General features: G+C 42.2%; 1 protein-coding gene across 1 annotated transcript in view; it reads right to left on the minus strand.

The window, feature by feature from the left end:
- AGBL4 (AGBL carboxypeptidase 4) overlaps positions 1 to 21,419 on the minus strand; it is a 1,343,713-nt gene that overhangs the window by 52,165 nt on the left and 1,270,129 nt on the right. The window contains exon 10 of the mRNA XM_063105750.1: positions 1,035 to 1,187. Within this exon, the coding sequence (XP_062961820.1) occupies positions 1,035 to 1,187 (153 nt within the window). The remainder of the gene's footprint in view (positions 1 to 1,034; positions 1,188 to 21,419) is intronic.

The raw sequence follows: 21,419 nt of genomic DNA on the forward strand, positions 1-21,419 counted from the left end.
GCCTAGGTGTCTCTGGGATGTAAAAATGGGACTGGGCTAAATTATCTCTCAGTTCCTTTCCTGGTCTGACATTAAAAGATTTTGGGATTCAAAATGCATCTTACCACATGGAGAAAGTCATCATCTCCACTAATGTCCAGGCCTGAAGTAATCATCTCCACTAATGTCCAGGCCTGAAGCAATGGGCAGGTGAGTTTTCAGTTCATCAGCTTCAAAAATTGCTATGACCTTTGTGGGCTTCTCCCTCTCTGGCCACATGGAAATAACAGGCCCCAGAGATTTAGTATCGAAACAAAGGAAAATGTGCAAAAACTCTCTCCCATGTTCCCACACCATATGCTGATGTCCCCCTTATCTTCTCTCCCTGCCCTTTTCCAATATTGCTTTTTGTTACAAATTATTCTAATCCCCACCCCACAGCCTCTCCTGTCCTCCTCAGCACGTGAGGAGGGTAGAAACAGCAACAGTTGTCAAACAGTAGCTTATTGAGGTCTTTTCTGCCTGCAAAGTACTTTCATATTTATAAATGCATTTGTCCTCCCAGGAAGCTATGAGGCGGCCAGGTAGAAAATTATCACCCACCAATTAGAAAGAAATTGAGGCTGAGAAAGAGTCACGGAGGTTGAGGATGGCAGGCGTATGACTCCCTTCAGCAGACGTGGTGTGCTCAGACTAAAAGAGCTGGGACAGATGAAAACAGACTCTGAGTCAGGGTCTGGCAAGTGGTAGGTGCTCAGTAAGTTTTTTTTCTTGTTAAGGATGGAGTCAGATCTGCTAAACAAATGCCAGCTCACCAGACAGAGCAAACGCTACCTTTTCAGAGTCTGCCTCCCGGACTGGTAACAAGCCGCTGGAGGAGATGGGCACGCCTTGCTTACCCGTGTCTTTATCACCCATGCAAGACCTCGCACAGGATAGGTTCCTTAAAGGTTAACCCAAACTGAACTGAGAGAAAAGCAGAAAAGGGAGGAGGGAGAGGAAGAGGGGTGGGGTGGCAAGGGGGTTGGCATTGGCTGAGAGAGAACTCGACTTACATAGGAGAAGTCCTCAGCATTCTGGCACAGGAGCTTGGGGAAAATGGCCTGTCTCTGGAACCGTTCCTCATCCTCAAAGATGTTTCCATACATGAAGCCATTCATCATGGTGGAGTGGGCATGGATGTCAATATAGAACTCCAGGCTTGTTTTCTGTTGAGAGAAAGATAAATGTGAAGTCTGGGCCATAGAGCTTGCCTTAAAGGGACCAGACACTACACACACACACACACACACACGCACACACACGCACACACGTGCACACACGCACACACGCGCACACACGTGCACACACGCACACACACGCACACACGCACACACGCACACACGCGCACACACGCACACACGCACACACGTGCACGCACATTTCCTTTCCAGCTGGCCCTATATGTCGGCAGATTTAGCAGCCATTTGCAGTGTGATTGGAGGGGTTGAGACAGGCCAGGATCAATTTCTCCTCACTCTTAACACCGTCTGCCCTCAGTGTATGAAAGTGCTACATTAGCAACCCTTTTTAGAGGCCTCTGAAGAAGCGAGGTTTTTGTTAGGTTCAGTTATGATGTTACCTATTCAGAACAGTTAACATGCTCATGTAGACATCAATGAAATTTATTTCTCTGATTAATGAAAAATACCTTCCGGGTAACATATTGTATACACTTTGGGCCTGTTTGCAGTTTTGCCGCAACTTGGCCATTTCTAGCTGGGGGGACTAGTATAAATTATGTCCCCACTTTGAACCTCAGATTTCTTATCTGAAAAGTGGGAATTTTAATTCCAACCTCAGAGAGTTATAGTGGGAATCAAACATAGCAATAATTACTATCATTTACTGCATCTCAAATGCATGCCAGGCACCATTTTGGAAGCTTTATATATGAAGTCTTAGTTAATTCTTTTATTTAACCTTGTTTAATGATGCCACACCTATTCCCCAATAATAAAAACCCTGCAGTATATGGGGGAAAAGTCTTGCGATCTGTAAAAATGACATTTACTAGTTTTTCTCTGCTCTCTACAAGCACATATTCAAGGCACTTCCTAGCTTCAAATGGTATTATCTGATAAACTTCCCTGAAGGTAGGGGGATTGTCTGAAAAGGGCCCAGTGCCTGCAAGTGAAGGGTGCTCAGAGTGACTGAACAAACAACTCCAGAGAGATAGCTCCACATACTGTAATGGACTGGCACAAAATGGGTGATTTTTAGATCCTTATATCTTTAATGTCCCTTAAGTCCAGCCTTCTCTTCCTATACATCAGCCCAGTTTACATCTTCCTGAGAGTAACAGAGGAACCAAATGGGGAAGGGACTTGACCAAACTCATGGAATAACGGGGACTGACTCCCAGGCCTCCTGACCTCTGACACAATTAACTTATCCCCCTCAATGGCCAACACTAGAAATAGCCAATGTAAAACCTGGCCACCTTTTCATCCCCTTTCTAGCCCATAATCCTGGGAAAGTAGAAAAGTCCACATTTAGAAGGACCCTCCCTCCTTGGGACACTTTCAAACGAAGTTAACACCAAATGAAAACCATGTTGCTTCTAGAATGTGGGCTCAATGACTGTCATTTCATTTGCCTCAGAGTTGGAGTGAAAAATTATGTCTTGCCGAGCTCCCAGTTCTTTGGGTAGCATAAGCTGTCTTTTGAGAGATACAAGATGCACTGCTCTGTGTAATATTAAACTCATCATTTTCAGCTTTGGAGGTGGAATACACAATGATTCAACAGGAGCCCTATAAAAGTCATCTTTGCAATTTTATTTTCTTCAATTGTCTGTCTTTTCCTCTGAGCTTTTGATGAGCTGCTGAGGAAAGGTGGAGGTAGAGAGTTGACTTAAGAAATATGTAGGGAAAAACTGCGATTTGTATCTCTGGATGTCAGAGCTAGAAAGGGCTTTGGAAACCAGTTTCTCTGACCTTTCTCAGATCAGCCCTGAGTGACGAGGTGACTTATGTAAGGCCGGCCAGCAAGTTAGTGAAGGAGCAGGAATTAGAACCTGGCTTTTCTGATTACCATTCTGGGTGTGGATTTCACTGCCCCATCCTGACACTTGGCAGCCAATGTGACTTCACTTTAAATAACCAGCAGGTGAATCATATTGATTAATTCATGTGATTCAAAAGTCAAAAGGTATGAAATAATTTACAGTGAATAATCTCCGTTCCACCCCTACCCTCCAGGCACCCAGTTTTGCTCTCTAGAGGCAAGTGAGGTTACCAGGTTTGAATGTATCCTTCTGGAGATAGTTTGTATATATACAAGTTAATATCCCCCAACTCCAACCCCTTTCTCCACACACACAAATGGTAGTACCCTAAAAATACTATTCAGGTCTGCTTTTTTCCTCTGAATATATTTTGGAGGTGACACTTTCTTAGTACTTAAAGAGTTGCCTCATTCCTTTTAACAGCCGTATATAAACTAACCAGTTCCCTACTGATGGACAATTAAGGTACCTCCAATCTTTTCCTGCTACAAACAATGTCTTAATGATGGACTTTGTATATACATCATTTCACATATATACAATCATAAGTAGAATAAAATCCTAGAAGTGCAATTTCTGGATCCTGTGTGCATTTGCAATTCTGATAAATATTGACAGACTAACCCTTACTGGTTCCTACTGACCTTAGAAGGGTCAAAACACTGCTAGCCATGTATTATAGCATCTCTTTCTCGATTACCTTGACAACATGGGTGGAATCAAACTTTTTGATATTTGCCAGTTTGATGGGTGAAAAATGATATCTAAGATTAGTTTTAATCTGAATTTCTCTTAGTATCATTATCTTTTATTAAATGGTTAAGCATCTTTTCAAATGTTTAAAATTGTTTGCATTTTATCTCCTATGAATTGTCTGTTCATTTTCTTTGCCCATTTTAAAAATTGGGGTTGTTGGGCTTTGTTTCTTACTGACTTAAAAAAAAAAAAGGTATGTAATAAAGAAATTAGCCTTTATATGAAGTATAAAATATTTTTTGTCATTCATCTTTTTACTTTTCCTCTACTAGCACATTTTTCCATGCAGAAATTTTTAAATGTTAATATTTTACTCAGTCTGATTTGTCAATATTTTCTTTTCTGGTTTCTAGGTTGAATTCCTTCATTGTTTATTTTATTTTATTTTTTTATTTTTTCTTTTTAAATATTTGTTTTATTTTAAATTTATATACATGTAGGTTGTGACGTAAGGATTAAACTTTATTGTCCCAATACCATTACTGAATTGTGCAAATTTTCCCAACTGACTTGAAAAGCCATCCTTACCATATGATTTTTTTGTATGTGCTTGGGTTTAATTTTGGACCTACGATTCTGTTTTAATCATTTGTCTACTCATGTGTCAATACCACTTAGTTTTAATTATTTTCTGTTTATAATATACTTTAATATTTGAAGGGCTAGTACACCAATTACTCTTGTTCTGAACTTTCATGAATTTTCTTGCATATTTTTCTATGTGATCTTTATCACTAGCTTGTTTAGTTTCCCCAACTCCCCAAATCCTGTCAATATTCTCAATATTTGTAATATAGTCATATTAAATTTACAGATTAGTCTAGAAAGAATTAACTCTTATGACTTTCAGCCTTCCCATTCAAGAATATTTATTCAAGCTTTCATTTGGATATGGCAGGAAGTTTTTAAAGGTTTGTATTTTTTTGTTTTTTGTTTTTAATATATAGACCTTGACCATTTTAAAAAAATATATACAGCCAGGCAATTTATACTTGTAGTTGCTGTTGTAAACATGATGTTTTCTTTCAATAAATCTTCTAACTGAGGGTTCTCCGTAAATATAAAAGATTCTGCTTTCAACATATGAAGTCTGTATTTGGACACGCTACTAACTCTACTATTTGTTATAATTTCTGATTTGATTTTCTTAGATTTTCATTTGTTTACTTATTCAACAAATAATACTGAGTACTTACTATGCATCAGACTGGGATGTAGGCACTGGGATTATGTACTGGGAAGTAATCTGGGCACAAGGGATATAACAATAAACACAGTAGAAGGCTCTTAATCTCAAAGATTTACATTCTATGGTGAGGGAAAGAAAATAAACAAACCAATTAATAAATATATGTCAGGAGGTACTAATGGCATGAAGTAGGAAAGTTAAACTGAGGATATCAGGGGAAGGGTCTTCCAGGTAGAAGTAAATGCAAAAGTCACCTGCACTTGCCGTGTTTGAGGAAGAGCAAGGAAGTGAGGATGCCTGAAGAAGAGGAGTGAATAAAGGGACAATATTTTATATGTAATCTTATTACCTGTATGCAATAATTTTATCTCCTCTTTTTCAGCTTTTATACTTTTAATCTCTTTTTCATGTTTAACTGCATTGGCTAGTACCTCCCAAACAATTTAGAGGATAAATTAATTTCTTTCTAAGATCCCTTCACCTCTGAGATTCTGTGGAAATGAGTAGAAAAAGGTCTATAAAATTAATCCAAATGGGTACTGAGTTTGAGGTCTTAGTTCTTTCTCTTCTTTATTGCACATATTCAACATTTTGCTGGCAATGCCAAAAGACACATGAATACTAATTCCAACAACATCCTCATTATGCCTTGTGCCCAAACTGGTTTTATGGACTTGTATTGTTCCAGTTAGAAGGAAGCATGAAAGGCAGAAGGTGGGGTTCTGGTTCTGGGGCTAATGTTAACATAATCTGTGACCACGGTCAAGTAGCAACTCTTCACTGAGCCTCAGTTCCATCATCCGTAAAAGCGGTATGTAGACAAGATGGAGAAGATATGACTTCTTTAAACTTTTTATAATTTCTTCTCCTCCTCAGTTAAAATAAATCTCTCATTCTCCACACAGCTTCTTGACTGAGTCTGATACCAGTACTTGTTACTTTATACCTAATCTGGCTGATAAGTATTTCTGCTTATGAGTTCCTTAAGGACAGGGACTGTCTGATCTAAGTCCCCATCATCTCTTACTTGGTCCACTACAATGCTTCTTAACTGGTTTCTTTGCTGCTTTGGAGTGATTTTTTAAAATGCAAGCAAACTATGTCACTTCCCTAGTTAAAACTGGTCTATAGTTCCCTATCACTCACGGAATAGAGTCCAACCCCTTAATATGTTTTAAAAGGCTTTGCATGATTCGGTCCCTGTCCCCAGTCTCAGCTCTTGATACTTCTGGTCTGATTCTCTACACTCCAACCACATGGAGTTACTAGAGTACCTCAAACCACTATGCGAGTGACTTTTGTCTCCACATTTACACAAAATATCTCATCTGCCTGAAAATACTTTCTCTAGCTCTTTATCTAGTTAACTCTGACCCAACCTTAAAATTTAAGATGGAAACTGAATAGATGTTCACCAAATCCATTTCCTTTTCCTGGGCCATGGAAGACATTTCCCAGTCTCCCTTACCATTTGGATGGGATCAGATGGGATGTGGGCAGTGCTACTTCTGAGCCTGGCCATAAAACTCATACACAAGTACCCCCATTCTCTCTTGCCCTTCTTCATGGAAGCTACATGTAAAAATGATGCTGTGATAAGAAGGAAGAAGCCTATGTACCTGAATCGACATTTAGAAGAAAATGACCAAGAGAATCACCTGACCTGCATCAGACTGTGATGTGAGAAAGGAACCTTCAGTGGATTCTTTGTTATAGCAGCTAATACTACTCATCTTGACTAGTACAAAGTCTCAATGCAAAATGCCTTATTTTATCCCTCAGACTGAGTTAACAGTCTCCTCTGTGCTCTCTCAATTCAAGGTACATACACATCTTTCTCGTGACGCTTACCACATGGCATAATAATTTTATTTCCATCTCCCATTAGAATGTGAGCTCTTTGAGAGCAGGAATCATATATTGCTGATTTTTTTTTTTTTAATCCACAGGATCAGAACACGGCCTGGTATATAGTAGATCATCATACAGTAGATTATTATCTCTAGGTTTGACAAAGAAATGAATGAGAAAATGAACCAATGGAAAGATGAGTGAATCGATGAATGAACAAATGCATTTTAAGTTTTTTCCAGCAGTAAAAGAAGATATTTTTCTGTGGCCATGCCAGAGCAAGGGGTGTGTCGCTAATGCAGGGCCCTTAATTACAAATTGGGAATGAGAACAGAAGGGAGAAGCTTCTCTGTTCTTTCCTTCCAAACTTAAGAACCTTAATTAAAACCAAGTGATGAAGGGCTCTCCCCTTGCCAGCAGCCAACAGCTCATCCTGCAATCAGGGGCCTAAAGAGTAAATTAAAATCAGTGCCAATAAAATTAAAACTACCTTGGGGCATATTTGCAACATAATTTAGTGTGGAGTTTGCTTCCTCTTAGACACCAGGGAGGAAATGGGTTTTCTTTCTACATTCTGAGCTGCTTCCCTGCTTCATCTCACTTGGCACAGGCTAAAACCTGAGCTCGGTGCTCTGATGTGATGTTGAATCCTTCCCATTTGGGCAGTGCTTCAGAGTTGATCGCATATTCAGTCCAGTGAAGGAAAGGCAATCCAAGTCAGGAAGGTCCGAGGGGTTTTACCTCAGGTTTGAAGATGAGAAAGAAATGGAGGCTTAGGGAAGGATAACGATAAGTTGAGAAGAGTGAGCTTTACCGCTATTCCTGTCTTATAGAGGAGGGGACTGAACAGAAAGCTTAAGTCACGTGCCCAGTGTTACACAGCAAGAAGGGGCAGAGCTGGGACTGAAACCCAGGTTGCTGGCTTCAGCTCCCAGGCCCTGCATGCTGCTGTGCTCTCAGAAGCTTGCAGTCCAGCAAGGCAGTTGCCTGATTGCAGTAACGCAAGCCCCGTGCAGGTTCCTTCATCACTGAGCTGAGGGACGGTGAGGTCAGAGGATGGTGGGAACTGAGACTATGGGCTGTCACCTCCAAAAGACATTGAGGTGGGTGTGTGTGGGAGGAGCAAGAAGCATAAGAGAACTTCCGGACAACTCCCTTGCTAAGATTTGCCCCAGGAAGATGTTTGCCCCTTGGGAATCAGGCAAAGAAGTCTCAAATCCAGTCTTTTTGTTTTGAACTAAAGTGTGTCCCTGTTTTTTTAAGAAGTGAAAGCTATTTCTAGAAGTTAGGGCACATGTCCTAAGGCAAGAAGGAAAAAAAAATGCAGAAAAATTGAATACTCTTTAATAACCAAGCAAATTGAATAAATAAAATTGAATGTAAAGGTCCTTTATTATGCATAGCGTAGATCTCTGAAGTGGCACAGTTAAGCCGTCCTTTCTCAGGAATATCCTCAATGTGGCTGGACAGAAATTCCTGACACATAGAAGGATGTGATAAATCAAGGAGACAAAAAGAGGAGCAACCATAAGAAACCCAGGCATTTGGCCTTGGGAGCCAAGGAGCGGGCCACAGGTGCTTGCCTCCTGCTTCTCTCCACCTTACACTCCAGCCTGGTTCTAGACCCACCTGTAACATCCCAAGTGCGCTCATGTTCCCCTACCCTGTGCTTTTGCACCTGTTATTCCTTCGGGTGAGAATGCTCATCTTCTCCCTTCCTTTGCCCCCTGGTAGCACCTTGCTTTTCCCTCACTGCCCAGCCCAAATGGCCCCTTGACAGAGAAGCCTTCCTTGACTCTCCCAGGTATAGCAGCTCTCTTCTCTGGACTCCCAGCAATTTTAAAAAAATATCTTTCTGTTAAAATATTCATTCATTTGACAGATATTTACTGTGAAGCTATTATGTGCCAGCTGCTACCACAGGACCTGAGGGTGAACAAAACAGATGAGGTTTCTGCCTTTAAGGAGCTGATACCCAGGTGGGGATGACAGACTGTAAACAGAACATAAGCCAGGTAATTGCAGATGGTAACACATGCTAGGAATGCACTAAGATTAGCCACAGGATGGTGAATAACAGTGGATGGGTGCTGGCTCTACTTCAGACAGTGTGATCAAGGAAGGCCTCTGACATTTGAGCTGAGCCTCAAAAGATAAGAGCCAGCCTTTCAAAGAAGCCAGCAAGAAACTTCTAGGCAAATAAAGTCCCCAAGACAAGGATGACTGTGGCATTTTCAAAGGCCAGTGGCCAGTGGCCAGACTGTGATGAACACTGGAGGTGAGCCTGGAGAGATTTGCAGGTCCAGATCACACGAGGCCTTCCAGGCCAGGGTCTGAGTTTGAAGTTTATCCTGTGTACAGCAGAAAGCCATTTTAACAGGGAAACACTGTAAAAGGCTACCTCCCCATTGTGTAGGTGATGGATTTTAGTGGTACATGAATGGAGGCAGTCGAGACAGTTCCCCTAAGAGATCATAGCAGGTTGAGTTAGAGTGGCTATGGTGGAGATGAAAAGAGGACAGATTCGATAAATATTCCGGCCACACCCCCACAGGACCTGCACATGGATTACATGCTGGAAGAATTAGAGAGGAATTAAAGGTTTGTGACTTGAGCAACTAAGTAGATAATGGTGCCATATACAGAGATGGAGAAGACTGAGATGGAGTCTCATTGGGACAGTGGTGAGGAAATTGAGAGTTCTGACACAGATCTCTGCTGTGTGAAATGACTATTGAACACCAGACTGGAAGTGTCAAGTAGGCAGTTAAATTTATGAAAGTAGGATCCTGGGGAGACGACTGGACTGGAGATATAAATGTAGGCATCATTAGCATACAGGTGCTACTTAACATGAGTGGGAGAGAGTGTGGACCAAGAAGAGGTTCCAGAACTGAGTCTGGAGCCCTCTAAAATAAGGAGTTTAGGTAGAGAAAGAAGCAAAGGAGACAGTGAAGTGGCCAGAGAAGTAGTAGAAAAACAAGGAGGATGTGGTTTCATAAAAACCAAGAGCAAAAAACAAAAAAAAGTTTTAAGGAGGGCGTGGTCTGTGAACCTCTTGAGGGCTAGGATCCTGTCTGGTTCACCTCCGCTTCCACGGAGTATGTCATAGGACCTGGCACACAGTAAGTATTCAGGGGATATCTGCTGAGTGATTAAATGAATTAATGAATGGACCAGGTGTCCTGAACTCACAGAAAGGGGCAGTGTGGGGTGTAGTGCTAGGAAGTCCCAGGGCCTAGATTCCATCCAGAGGAGTTATGGAGAAAGGATAATAGTCACAACACAGCACTTACTATAGGGCAGATGCTCATTAATCCTCCTGCAACCTTATCAGATAGAAACATCATGTACAAATAAGGGAACTCAGGAACAGAGAGGGTAAGTAACTTGCAGGGGAACCCCAAATCACATAGTAGTAACTGGCAGAGACCAATCAGCCTGGTTCTACAATCCATGCCTCTATCCATGACACCAGAAAGCTGTTGACATTTCTGGTGTACTTCCCAGATATGGTCCTTCAATCACTCTTATAACAGTCCCATGAGGTAAGTACTGTTATCACATGAGAAAACCAAGGTAAAGAGCTTGCAAGTGGCAGAGCTGAAATTCAGATGCAAGTCTTTCTGACTAAGCTGTTTATCTCAAGCTATTCAGAATGGCCCAGCCCCTGCACCTGTGGCCTCTTTGGCCTTGGCAGAATGAACTTCAGAACAAAGGAAACTTGTAAGAGTAACACGTAGGTGTGGGGGAAACCATCAACAGCTACAAGATGGGGAGTAAAAACATTTTTTTCTACTTCCAATTTGTCTCTTACAATCCAACTCTTCTTGGAAGTAAAAAGGAAAATCCATATGTCAATGGAGGTATTTCTGCATTTCCTTCCTCTAAGAATCCAGGAAGGGACAGGTCTGGCCTGGCAGGAGGAGACTTCCTGTGCTTCCATCCCTGGAAGAAAGGAGAGCTGGGAGGCTCAGCACAGGAGATTTGGCTTCATAACAGACCTTCCCAGGGTAAAGGAAGACCTCCTGACCTCTGCCCCCTGCTCCTCAATGATGACCATGTCAATGATAATGAGGAGAGAAGGGTAGTCTTGGGAGCGGCATGGTTTTGGGGTCTAGTAGACTTGGCTTTGAGTGTCAGCCTAGCCATGGTGAGCCTTATGCCCTGTAAAAGTCACCTTCCCCTTCTGAGCCTCAGTTTCCTCATCTAAAAATTGGGGATAATAATTCCAAACTCACAGGATTGTCATAAAGTTAAATGAGGTAACCAGCTTTATGCCTAGCAAAATTCTGGCAGTTTACACACTCTCAATATATTCTTTTCAATCATACAATGATGCTATGTACAGGTGCTGTGCTTGGCACTGGAGATGTAGACCTCCTGGAGATCAAAACCTTGTAGGAAGATGGACATTTCACAAGTAACTATATTTTGAATGAGAGATTTGAAGGAGAGGTACAGGTGCTATAGGAGCATAGAGTTGAGAGGGGCTTGGGGACCCAGCCTACATAAAGGTAAATTTCTTCTTTGTTCAATGGGAAACCTATTAACATAACCAACATCTTGAACATTTGTATAGAGTGTATAAACCATTCTCACACCAGTAAGTTCATTTGATTCTCTCAACAATCTACTGAAGTAAATAGGATCATAAGTGTAGCTTCTCAGGAGAAGGTCAGAGCCTGGTTTGTCAAGATCTCACAGCAAGTTAGGGGTTGAGCTGGGATTCTATCCTACATCTCACTACCTCCAAACCCTTTGTTTGACCCTCATCCTTGGGGGTTACCCCATGTGCCCCTGCATTGAGAGTAGACATACTGCAAGTAGAAAAGCCAGATCTCCCCTCAGGAAGCCCTGGTCTGAGATGAAATAATCAGGGAGTTCTCAACTAAGGAGAGGACTGAGATCTAATATTTAAGCCTGTGAGAGCTGAGGGACATTTTAATTTGATAATTAAAAGTTAATTTTGCTTCATTATAAATCAAAGGCTGATGAAACTAGGGCACCTCCAGGCACCTATCAGGAACTCAATAAATACCAGTGGCCTGAATGCCTGGAGACATCTACTGCAGGAGGTTGTTAGAGGTAATGGTATATGTCGAATCACTGAGCTGGGGGTAGAGAAGATCCTCGGTAAATGCCAGGAAGCTCATCTCAGGTCTTCTTCTAACCTGCTCTGTAACCCTGGAGAAGTCCTTTTCCCTCTCTGGACTTCAATTTCCCCATTTAGAGAATGGATTTGGTGACTTCTCAGGGCCTTTTCTACATTACATCCTGCGAGTCTTATATCCTTCAAATATCTCATCTTCTTGCTTTGCACTATTGTGCTTTTTTTCCCCCTCCTTCCTTTGGCCTCTAACTGAGAACAGATACTGCCAGCCCTCCCCACATTATCTCCTTCAGGACACAAGTGCAGGTCCTTTTCCTTGGCATGGGCCCGTGAGAAGAGCCTGTGGCATGATGGCAGTTCAGTCATTTCCTCGTGCTAATGCAGCCTTCGCACGTGGCGGAGTATGTATCATTACTTTCCAAAGTAGTGGAGGGTGCCGACATTCATGCTGAAATTACGTTCTTTATCCTAGGGGAAAATAAGAAGGTTCCTGTCTTCTCTGTTCAGTGCAGGCAGGTGGAAGAGAGGAGAAGGGGAAGAGAAAGGTACAGGCAGGGATCTGCTATCTATTCTTTACTCTTCCTTCCCTTCCTTCGCCCCATCACTCATCTTGCCCCTTCTCTCTTCTCTCTTTTCATTCTTTCTTTCCTCCTATTCCCCCTTTCCCACCTCTCTCTCTTTCCACAGTGCAATGAAGGAAGACAGACGTGGAAACAAGTTAGTGTATGTAAGCCTTGCAGGTGCTGGGAGAGATGTATGTAAAGATCGGGTGGAAGTGCTGCTGAAGACCCCATCAATGTATTGGGCAGTCAGGAAACTTTATAGAGGTGACTGTTGAGCAAGATGTTGACAAATGAGAGGTGTTCTCCAAGTAGGTGAAAGGGAAAGAGTCACCAGTGGAGAGAAAGACAGTCTAGGCACGGGTGCTTGTGAGCAAAAGCCCACAGACCAAAACCACCCAGCTCATTAAGGAAACTATAAGGCGTTTGGCATGATTGAAAAGCATGAGGGGAGGCAGGGTGAGAAAAACGGCTGGAGAGGCTTCCATAGACACATTCATGGAAGGTCTTATAAGCCACCAGGGAGTGAGGACTTTTCCTATAAAGGAGAAACTAGAGAGCCACAGAAGTGTTTTATGGAAGTATAATATGATCACATTTACAGTTTAGAAAGATCATTCTAGAGGCTGTGATGAGGAAGAACTGGATGTCATAAGACTCAGAGAAATGTACATTAGTTAGGACATTTTTGTTATAATCCAAGTGAGAACTTAAAAAATGATAAGGTCTTGAATTAAAGCAGGAGCAGGGAGGACATGAAGAAGGGTACAAACATGAGAACTGTTACAAAGTGAGATTGACAGTGCTCAATATGAAACCCAAGTTTGGACTGATTCCTGCGTTTCTGGCTTGGGTGGCTGAGTGAAAGGTGGGGCCATTCACTGAGATCACGGATTTCATCATCTGACAAATTTGAGTTGGATGTTTGCCTCCTAAGTACTTATCTTAGTCCATTTTGTGCTTCTATAACAGAATACCTGAGGCTAAGTAATTTATAAAGAACAGAAATTTATTTCTCATAGTTCTAAAGACTATAAAGTCCAAGGTCACAGTGCCAACATCTAGTGAGGGCCTACTTACTGCATTCTCACATGGCGAAAGGTAGAAGGACCAAAAAAGGATGAACTCTGTGTCCTCACATAGTAGAAGAGAAGAAGACAGCAAACCCACTCCTGCAAGCCCTTTTTATAGTGGCATTCATCCACTCATGAGGGCTCTGCAGAGAGCCCTAAACACCTCCCATTAGGCCCCATCTCCTAACACTTGCATGAGGGATTAAGTTACCACTGCATGAATTTTGGGGGACACATTAAGACCATAACAGTACTTATTCCCAGTTAAAGTAAGATGCTATCAGATATTCTTTAGTTTTAGGTTATAATATTTTGATCCAAACAAGTTAATCATTCCCAAATATGGCTATTTGAATGAAAGGAACTTTTCCCCCATAAAATTATGCATTTCCTTTAGAAATAAAGCTCTTTATTAACATAGTTAAGCATACACATTGCACATTTTTGGTACGATACAGAATCAGAACAACAGTTTAAAAAACAAACACTTAAATTCACAAACTCAGATACCAGGGTACCCTACTGCAATGTAAATGGGATGAGAGCAGGGTTTTCCCAAGCTATTATTCTGCTACAGGCATTCACTCCTTTCGAAGTGAAGACTTTCGATTTTTACAGACTGCTTCACTTGCCCACAAAGCACCAAGGGGTGAGAGACCAGCTGGGAGAATTGAGCAAGGGTCAGACCAGGCGGCGTGGGTAACAAACTTTATCTCTTGGTTTGAAGGCAAGTCCAGGAAGAGTATGGGCTCCTTTTATCCACACCTACATAAAAACCTTTATCAAAATCATATCAAATGAATTTGTAGCTTCTCTGGCTCTTTGAATTGTTTATAGTTTTGCTCCTCTACCTCCTTTCCTGTGACACACGAAATATTGTCAACAACGTGCACAACTCGCTTGCATTCGTTTCCTTCTGCTCACCATACCTGTTTTTATAGATGCCTGCGCTGCTCAACCTTATACAGCTGGTAAGTGGCAGAGCCAAGAATAAAACCTGTATCTTCTATCCACAGTACAAGTTCTTCCCATTCTGACATTCTGCCTTGATTCTCTGATCTTTGGCCTGATCTTAGGGGAGCCAAGAGAGTAGATTATCAGCAGGCATTTAAGATATTTCCTACATATGAATATCAGGTCTTTGATGATCTGACTCCATCTCCAACCTCATTTCCTACTGTCTGCTGATAGGCACCCTGTGCTTTCACAACGCCGCATGGAGAGCTTCCCAATTGTGCCATGCTCCTCTGTGCTTTCCAAAGCTTTGCTCATGCTGTTCCCTCAGCCAGGAATGTCTCACCCCACCTAGCCATCCTCCAGGGCCCAACACAAGCATCTCCTCTTCTGCAGAGACTTCCCTAACCCACGCCCTCCTTCACTCACATTGTCACTCAACCCTCCATTTTTCTTACACCCATCTCATTGTCTCATTATCATTGCTTTGTGTGCCTATTTCTCCCACTGGACCACTCCTCAAGACCTGAAGTCACACTGTACCAATCTTTGTATGTCCCACATCTAGCACAGTGTCTGGCACATAGTAGGTGCTGAGGAATTCCTTACTGAATGACTAAATGAATGAGTTAGTGACGGAGAAGAAAACACCTTTGAGCAGAAATCTTCTCCATCCTTAATCTTCTGTGAGAAATGTCATGGAGCAGGGAAAGAAGAGGGCAGACATCAAAGGAATAGAATGGGTAAAATATTCTTCCCTGTTCTCTCTGGGTTCTTTCCCTTTTTTTTCTTCTTGCTATTGGAACCAAAATAAAGAGTACATCACAAGCAAAGCTGTACTTTCTGTTTATTGCCACCAGGTTAATAACAGTAATGGTGCGAGAAGAAAATGAGGTGTTATGTAAAATCCTGCATTGCAGATTTTGCTGCTGATGTAAAGAACTCAATAAAGTGTAACGCTTTAATCATGGAGATAAAAATCACACAGCAGCTTCCCACAGGCTCCCAGAGCCTTAAGACAAAATAGTTGTGGGGAAATGAGAGATGAGAGAAGAATATTATCAGACATCAGAAAAGTTGTATTTGGGCTTTATTTTTATTTTTATTTTTTTTGTCCTTCTCTAAAAAATGGAATGAGCTTTTTCTATTTACTTCCAAGACACCTCGTATGAATTTCTGTATTCTTTGGAGGACATGCTCAAATTTCTGGGGGAGGATTTGCTCATACTTCATAAGAATCGATTTGTTTAGGGAGAATTGAATTCCTGCCTTTAAGGTGACTCGGTGGCATTCAAAAAAACAGGGGCAGTCTCTAAAAATAAAAGAAGGTAAGGAGTTTGGTAATAGTAGAATCTCTGTTTTTATGATGGTCTTGTGATGCAGGGAAAAGATCATAGCTAGAGACAGGAGCTCTTGTGTCAGCTCTGACAACCTTGGGGAAATCGCTTCCTTGCTTTTATGCTTCAGTTTTATCGTTCTTCAAATAAGGTACTTGAACTAGGTGATCTCTGCAGATCACTCCAGCCCTGACACGTAGACCATGAGGCTCCCAGCAAGGAGGCCAGTGGCTTGGCTCTGGACATTGGCTGTTGTGGTTCTGGTTCACTGCGGTAGCCTCCCAGCTGCCTTCTATTTCTACTCAAAACACCTCATTCCCTTCCCCACCACCCAAATCCATTCTCCATCCTGCAGCCAGAGTGATCTATTTATAACAAGAGGAAACTGCACACACTGCTGTAAGATAACATGAACATGGAACATGCAAAGAAAAGGGCTTTGGAATTGGAGATCTGGGCTCAAACCTTGAACTGGATGTGTGACTTTGAAAGAGTTACTTTATTTCTTCAAGCCTCAGTCTCCTTATCAGCAAAAAGAAGGTGACAATAAAACCACTCATGTCACCAGGCTGACATGGGTTAGATGAATTAGTGCATGTTCAAGAGCCTGAAACACAGTAGGTGTTCAGTAATTTTTTTCAAACCATAATAATTATTTCAGGTGTAATTGAAAACAAGGGTATATCCTAGGGCCATATTATCTAACACAGTAGTCACTCGGGACTATTTAAATTAAATTAATTGAAATTAACTTTAAAAAATACAATTCCTCAGTTGTTCTAGCCACATTGCCTGTGCTCAGTAGCCACATGTGGCTTGTAGGTATTATACGAACAGTGCAAAGGAACGCTAATATCATCCCAGAAAGTTCTACTGAGCATCACTATTCTGGTGCCTTAGCAGTCATAAATCGTGGGTTGAAATTGAAAACATATATTCATATACAACAATACTTGCACAAACACATCTGCTTTTATATACAGAAACACATACTCACATACCAAACCATAAAAACAGGGTGTTTAGGTTTGTGACAATATGATCCATTACTAAGGAAAAATGATCTGCGTCCTGATGGAGTAAATTTAACGAGCATACGAAAAGCTGGTTCCTATGCTAAACAGTTCACAATGGACATTATATCACACAGTTCACACTGGACATTATGTCACTTAATCTTTATGATAACCTTAATAAGGGACATTACCCTCATCTTCTTGATTCTGACATTGAGGCCCAGGGTGGTTGAATAACTTGATTGAAGTCACAAAGTTCGTAAGTGGCGGAACATACTTATTCCCCACTTTACAATACTGCTTCTCAAGGGGTGTTTCAGAGACCAGAAGCTTACAGGACAAGGTCATCATGAACTCTACAAAATTTGTTAAAGACGCCAAAGTTTGGAACTGCCTGAGGACTATCGGGCAGTCCCAGGTTAGTCACAGAGCCTGCAGCATTCAATGAAATTGTCTCCAATTCTAGGTTGAAACCTTCCAATCTAGCTTTCTTGGCTTATGGAATGTGGCAGTGTCAGAGCTATGTGGGATCAGCTCTAGTCTTCAGGAAAGTCCTGGGAGCCACACAAGAAAGGGTGGGAAGTTTCATAGAACCGTAGAAAACGAAGGGACCTTCCAAGTCATCTAGAGATGTGGTCTTTTCACGATTTATTTTCCTCTCTTATTTTAAAGTCATGGGCTCTCAAATTGCCTGGTGAGGAGTGTGAGGGTTAATGTGAAGGTTAAAGTGACTTGTATGGTTCCAAGTCAGTGACCAACTGTAAATACAAACAAGCACATCTAGAGAAATCAGAGAGATGGGCGGATGGACAGACAGGCAACTTAGACAGATAGGCAGCAAGTTAGACACACCTAACAGAGGCTTCTATTCTAACTTTTTGTGTCCTGCTATTCTCTGATGCTCTAGAAGACTGGTATTGTTTCTAATTCATTACAAGCTCCCTCTCTCACCAGATATATAGCATGGTCTCCAGTCTAGAGTTGACACTCAATAAATGTGTGTTTAAAAAAAAACCCCAGAAACAAACAAACAAAAAACACCCGACACACCTGAGGGAGCAGTAGCTAGATAATAATCCCTCACATTTGTATGGTATTTTGTAATATATAAAAAGATTTTACATGCAATATCTCACTTAATCCTTAATCTAAGCTTTTGAGACTGGCATGATCCTCACTTTATTGATGAGGGACGCTTGGCTCAGAGTTGTAGAGCAACTTTCCTCAAGTTATAGAGGGAAGTCAAGGGACCAGATGAATAGGTCAGATGGAGTCTGATAACTAGACAGATACAGGCAAACAGACAGAGGCAAGACAGAGGAGACCAAGGTGTGGATAAGTGACAGAGACAAATGGAGATGGATGCATAGATGCTGAGAGAGCCTCTGATCTCTCCCCCCTCAATTCATTCTCTACACATGGCTAGAAATAACTTTCCTAAGCACAAATCTGACCATGCTGCTCCTCCATTTAGTAGACTTCTCTTGCTTCCCTAAAAAAGGCCTGAAAGGTAATGTTCTACCACAAAAAGCCTCATGATCTGGCCCTACCCACTTCTTTGGCCTCATGTCTTTTCACTGTTCTGTAACATCATTCACTCCAGTCACAGGACCCTCTTCAATTCCCAGGAAAGTCATTCCATTTTTACTAGTCCATGTTTATCACTTGACCTTCTCCATACCTGAAACTCTCTTCCCCTTGTTTGTGGACATCTGGGCAACTCCTACTTATTCTTTCAGACTCAACACTGACATTGCTTCCTTTTTGGAAGCCTTTCCAGATCATTCTATCTGACTGAGTTCATTTTCTGTTGTTCCAGGTCACTCCTTTCTTTGTTACAGGAGTCAACAGAACAGGAATAGGAAGACCCCAGAGCTTGAAGTAAGAGAGACCTGGATTTCCACCCTGTTTCCCCACCTACAAGCTGCAGGACTTGGCCTTGGTTTCCTCATATCTGCAATAAACCTGGTAACATGTGCTCCAGAGTTGTGTCTGGGTTAGAGATAATGTAAAAAAAGTGCCTAGTATGGAGTATGTGCCCAACATGTAAAAGCTGATGCTGCACGCTGCTCAAGCCTGACTGTGTTGTACCACAATAATCTAATATTGGGTTTGCCTCTCCCATTGGACTGTGAGCTGCCTGAGGGTGGAGGCTGGGTCTAACTCATCTCTGCATCCCCAGTGCATCCCTGAAGGTGAGAATAAAGAAATGTATGACTGAAACCTATTTTATGGTGTAATATACATTTTTTACAAATTTTGGAGATGAAAGATGATACTTAAGTAAATTTTGTAAGAGGCCACTTTGTCCACTTGTCTTTAAGCCTCCAGACCTCTACATTCAGTCTTTGTTGTCATCATGCATGTTTAGGTGGCGAGGTTTGAGACTAGGTGGTCTAAGATAGTCTATGTATTTTCTTTTACTTTCCAAGTTTCTTTCATTTCCTCTGACTTTTTATTTTATTTTCCCTGTGGATTCACAGATTCCTTGTAAATCTCCGCCTTTACTCTCCCTTCCCCTTCCCACTCTCCCTCTCTCCTGGGCCCCAGAAAAGCAGCTTCTAGATGAGAGAGAAGCCACCCGCTCCTGCTCCACATACACGCAGGCTAGAAGAAAGTGGGTGCCAAGTGCAGCTGAGCAGCTCTCAGCATGGTTGAGGACAAGGCACCATCCCAGAGATAGAGGGGCAGGGGCTGGAAGTGGGGCCCTGAGCCAGCAGTGTTTACTCTCCTCCCTGACTGCCAGGGCAGAGCCTCCTGGGGTCAGAAACACACACTACAGACTGAGCCAGTGCCTTCATTGAGATTCTGCTCACAGCTAAAGCCATTGCCAAGCCTGCGCAGCTCTGTCAGCTGCCCCAATATCTGTGTGTGTGAAAAATGAACAGGCCGCACAGCTCCTGGCAGCCTGACAAATGGCTTAGAAACAGGTCTGAGGCTCCCTGGCAGAGGCCCAGGGCTCTGGGCTTCAGTGAAGAGTGGGGGGAAAGGGTATTTTCCTGTCAGATGGCCTGACCTCCAAGGCAGGGAGCAGGAAGAGCAAGAAAGAGTGGGAGGAGGGAGAAAAGAACACGGAGAGGGTCCTGTCCTGAGGGTAGAGAGCTGTCAGGACGCAGGCTGCTCACGCTCTCTGGGTGCAAGTACTGCCTGTAGGACTGAAGAGGTAATTACTTTTATTTTTTTCTTCATCCATAAAATGTCGATGATAATAATACCTACCTCACAGTGAGGAGGATCAATTGAGTTAATACAAATCAAGGACTTCTTAAAACAGTGCCTGGCACTGGCAAGTGTTCAGTGATGGCTAGCTGGTAGAATCCAGCAAACCTTACCACTGAATGCGAATGTCTGGCTCTGTGCTTTTTCATGCATTATCTTACCTAACTATCACATAAACCAGAGCTTCTGAATATTATCCTTATTTTAAAGATTAAGTTTCAGAGAAGTTTCCTTGCTTGCCCAAGGTCACAAAGCTGAGTAAGAGAGAGAAAGGACTTAAAACCAATCTCTGTGACTGCAAAGCACATGTCTTTAACCACTAGGTTATACCACATATGAGTACTTCATGTGCTTCTTTGAATTTATGTAAGACTATCCTACCGGTTTCAAGAGAAAAAGATTTTTTTTAAACTCCCTAGTCAGAAATAACCAAACAAAAAGTCAAGATAAAAATCAACCCATTTATTTTTATTTATTTGTTTATTTTTGACTTTTTTGGCAGCTGGCAGGTAAGGGGATCTGAACCCGTGACCTTGGTGTCGCAGCATCTTGCTCTTCCGTGGTGCTATTCTAACCAACCAGTTCTCCCAATCTGTTTATTTTTAAAGTTTAAATGCTGCAACCTTCCGCCATTGGGGAAAAGAAAATAAACAGCTAGGCTCAGAGACAGAGAGCTCCTTGGGCCCAGGAGGCAGAGAAAGAGGGAGGAAGGAGAGCTGTTGATAACTGGAGCTGCAAAGGCAAAGCAGAGGAGTGGTCACTGGCTCTACTGATAGCCAAGGGACTTGGGGACCTGTTGCTGGGTGAGGCTCAACACTTTGAGGGAATCAACTGGCTAGTTGGGTGAAATAGAACCACACTTATTACTTCATCCAATAAATGTTACCTAAGCACCTACCATGTGTCAGACCTTGTGCTGGGTGCTGGGATTAAAGAAGTTAATAAACCCCCTTTCGTACGTCAGGAAGAGTTTACACTTTCAGGGAGGATGCAGGCGGGAATCCGGCAAACCCCAAGCAGGGTGACTGATCAGTGTGGTGATAGAGACCAGCATGAGGGGTTCAAGAGTTCAGAGGAGGGAAACCTAAGCCCTGGGGATGGCTAGGGCAGAGAAGCTTCCTGAAGAAGTGATATCTACATGAATGGTTTAGGATCCACATTTAGATAAAGGTGTAGAAAGGCAGGGGTGCTATCCCTACAAAGGCTCAGAGCCATGGCCTGGAGATCGTCTCAGCACAAAGATGAAAGTCAAGCAAATCACTCGAAATCCTATAGCCCTGAAACAATGACCATTAACAACTCCCTGCATATACAGACAGATTT

This window comes from Cynocephalus volans, chromosome 8 (genome assembly GCF_027409185.1).
Source record: "Cynocephalus volans isolate mCynVol1 chromosome 8, mCynVol1.pri, whole genome shotgun sequence".
In the NCBI taxonomy this organism is placed as follows: Eukaryota; Metazoa; Chordata; class Mammalia; order Dermoptera; family Cynocephalidae; genus Cynocephalus; species Cynocephalus volans.